The following is a 2500-nucleotide window of genomic DNA, read 5'->3' as shown; positions in this document are numbered from 1 at the left end:
CAGTCATCCCGACATGAAGCCACACAGGAAGTCAGGCTGCTGTGAACTCTTTAAAGTGTTCACACTGAATGTATTAAAGGGAGACACTGTGTTATGTGGCAGCAGATACCCCACCTGAGGGACCTGAAGGAGACACACAACACCTCTGAATACAACCATGCTTTTATTTTGAAATACAGTACGGCCCTTCCTGTAGATGGAAGGTTAGGACATGAAGTTAAGCACAGAAACAGGAAGTGATTAGGGATCCCAAAGTGAGGTCAAACAGCTGAAAGGAACGTTACCAAAGGTCAATGTGTGATGTCATAAGGTCAATGTGTGATGTCATAAGGTCAATGTGTGATGTCATAAGGTCAATGTGTGATGTCATAAAGTCAATGTGTGATGTCATAAGGTCAATGTGATGTCATAAGGTCAATGTGTGATGTCATAAAGTCAATGTGTGATGTCATAAGGTCAATGTGTGATGTCATAAGGTCAATGTGTGATGTCATAAGGTGGATATTACTTTGTCTTCAGGACATTTCTGGAGCGTCGCCGCACATCGACCCCAGGAACAACAAAATTCTGACCTTCATCACCTACATCGGCTGCGGCATCTCGGCCATCTTCTCCGCCGCCACGCTGCTCACGTACATCGCCTTCGAGTGAGTCTCATTAAAGCATGAACGGCTTCTTTTCCTGTGTTGTAACCAGGTGGATTGTTTTTCTATTTTCTGGCACAAAATCCCTCGTTGCTGTAGGAACTTTAATTTAATCCAAACTGGGACAGAAGTTAGGTCCTGTCATGATTTTATTAGAAATGTGATGAATTAAGCTGCGACCTCCAGAATGAAAACTGAGGTCGATGCTGAAGTGTAACATCCTGCAGTTCCTGGAGTGTCCACTAGAGGCTGGCTGCAGAAGCACAGGAAGTCACATACACACCCATTCTAAAAAGCCTGTTTTTACAGCAGAGATTAACATGTTTACAGCCTGGTTCAAAAAACCAAATAGGTGTGATTAGCTCATGTCTCGATGGACACACACTGTACGGGGGGTGAATGTTTTGATGACTCATCAGTTTTGATTTGATGAAGGATAAGAGTTATTCACAATAAGGCGTGTAGCTGACCTGATTGACAGGTGGGCGCGGTGTAACGGTTTGTCAGGAGGTTTAAAACCCGCCTCAGCTCCAGCTCTCAGCCTGTCGTTAGGTTGACTGAAAGTTAGACTGAGACAGCATTTCCAGCATGGAGACCGCCATCGATGGGACTCCAGGGTTCAAACATTAATAATAATAATATTTGAAGTATTTTTTATTTCTGTCTACTTCCTGTTGTTTCAGTTATGTAACCTTTAATAATTCTGATATTTCACTTCTCCCAAAGTTTCCTGGAGCTGAAGTTTGAGTCTGAGAGTCTTTGGTTAAGTTAAAAAAAAATGGAGGAAATATGAAACATTATAAATCTGAACCGTGGCGAGGAGACTGAGAAGTGGTTTGAGTGAGTGTTTGTGAATCCAGCGAGCTGAAAATGAGTAGAAAACCACAGAGAATAAAAACACCAGCCGCTCCGTCTTTAACCACTAACCTCTTCTCTTCCATTCAGGAAACTGCGGCGCGACTACCCGTCAAAGATCCTGATGAACCTCAGCACCTCCCTGCTGCTCCTCAACATGGTCTTCCTATTGGACGGCTGGTTGGCCAGCCTGGACACCGATTGGCTGTGCCTGTCCGTGGCCATCTTCCTGCACTACTTCCTGCTCACCTCGTTCACCTGGATGGGGCTGGAGTCGGTCCACATGTACATCGCTCTGGTCAAAGTGTTCAACACGTACATCCGGAGATACATCCTCAAGTTCTGCATCGTGGGCTGGGGTCAGAAACTCAAACTACCATATCCAATAAAACATCTAATAAAAGAGTTTAGACCGTATGGCAACAACAAAAATGACTATTATTTGATTCTGCTACAAATTCTACAGAAGAGGATTCAGGCCTGACATGAGGAATAAATAAATAATGAGAGGAAGTTGATTTCAGAAAACTGTATATCAACCTAGTTATTCTTACATTTGTATTTCACCTTTATTCCCAACATTAAGACTTCATTCCGACATCAAGACTTCATTCCAGATATTTGGACTTTATTCCTGATATTCCGGATATTTGGACTTCATTCACGATATTTGGACTTCATTCCGACATTAAGACTTCATTCCAGATATTTTGACTTTTTTTTCGGCTATTTGGACTTTATTCCAGATATTTGGATTTCATTCCCTACATTTAGACTTTATTCCCGATATCTGCACTTCATTCCGACATTAAGACTTCATTCCAGATATTTTGACTTTTTTTTCGGATATTTAGACTTTATTCCCGATTTTTGGACATTATTCCCGATGTTTGGATTTTATTCCGAGATATTTGGATTTCATTCCCTACATTTAGACTTTATTCCCAATTTTTGGATATTATTCCCGATGTTTGGATTTTATTCCCTACATTTAGACTTTA

The 2500-nt window shown here is 41.6% G+C and overlaps 1 protein-coding gene across 1 annotated transcript in view; it reads left to right on the top strand.

The window, feature by feature from the left end:
* Positions 1-2500, top strand: part of LOC132961594 (adhesion G-protein coupled receptor G6-like) — a gene marked incomplete at its 5' end in the record, with an annotated part of 8337 nt that overhangs the window by 3466 nt on the left and 2371 nt on the right. The window contains 2 exon segments of the mRNA XM_061033326.1: positions 520-647; positions 1590-1858. Of these exon segments, the coding sequence (XP_060889309.1) occupies positions 520-647; positions 1590-1858 (397 nt within the window).

The sequence above is a fragment of the Labrus mixtus genome, unplaced genomic scaffold (assembly GCF_963584025.1).
Source record: "Labrus mixtus unplaced genomic scaffold, fLabMix1.1 SCAFFOLD_304, whole genome shotgun sequence".
NCBI classification, from domain to species: Eukaryota; Metazoa; Chordata; class Actinopteri; order Labriformes; family Labridae; genus Labrus; species Labrus mixtus.
The sequence above is the reverse complement of the archived record's forward strand: the minus strand, read 5'-3'. Positions and strand labels throughout refer to the sequence as shown.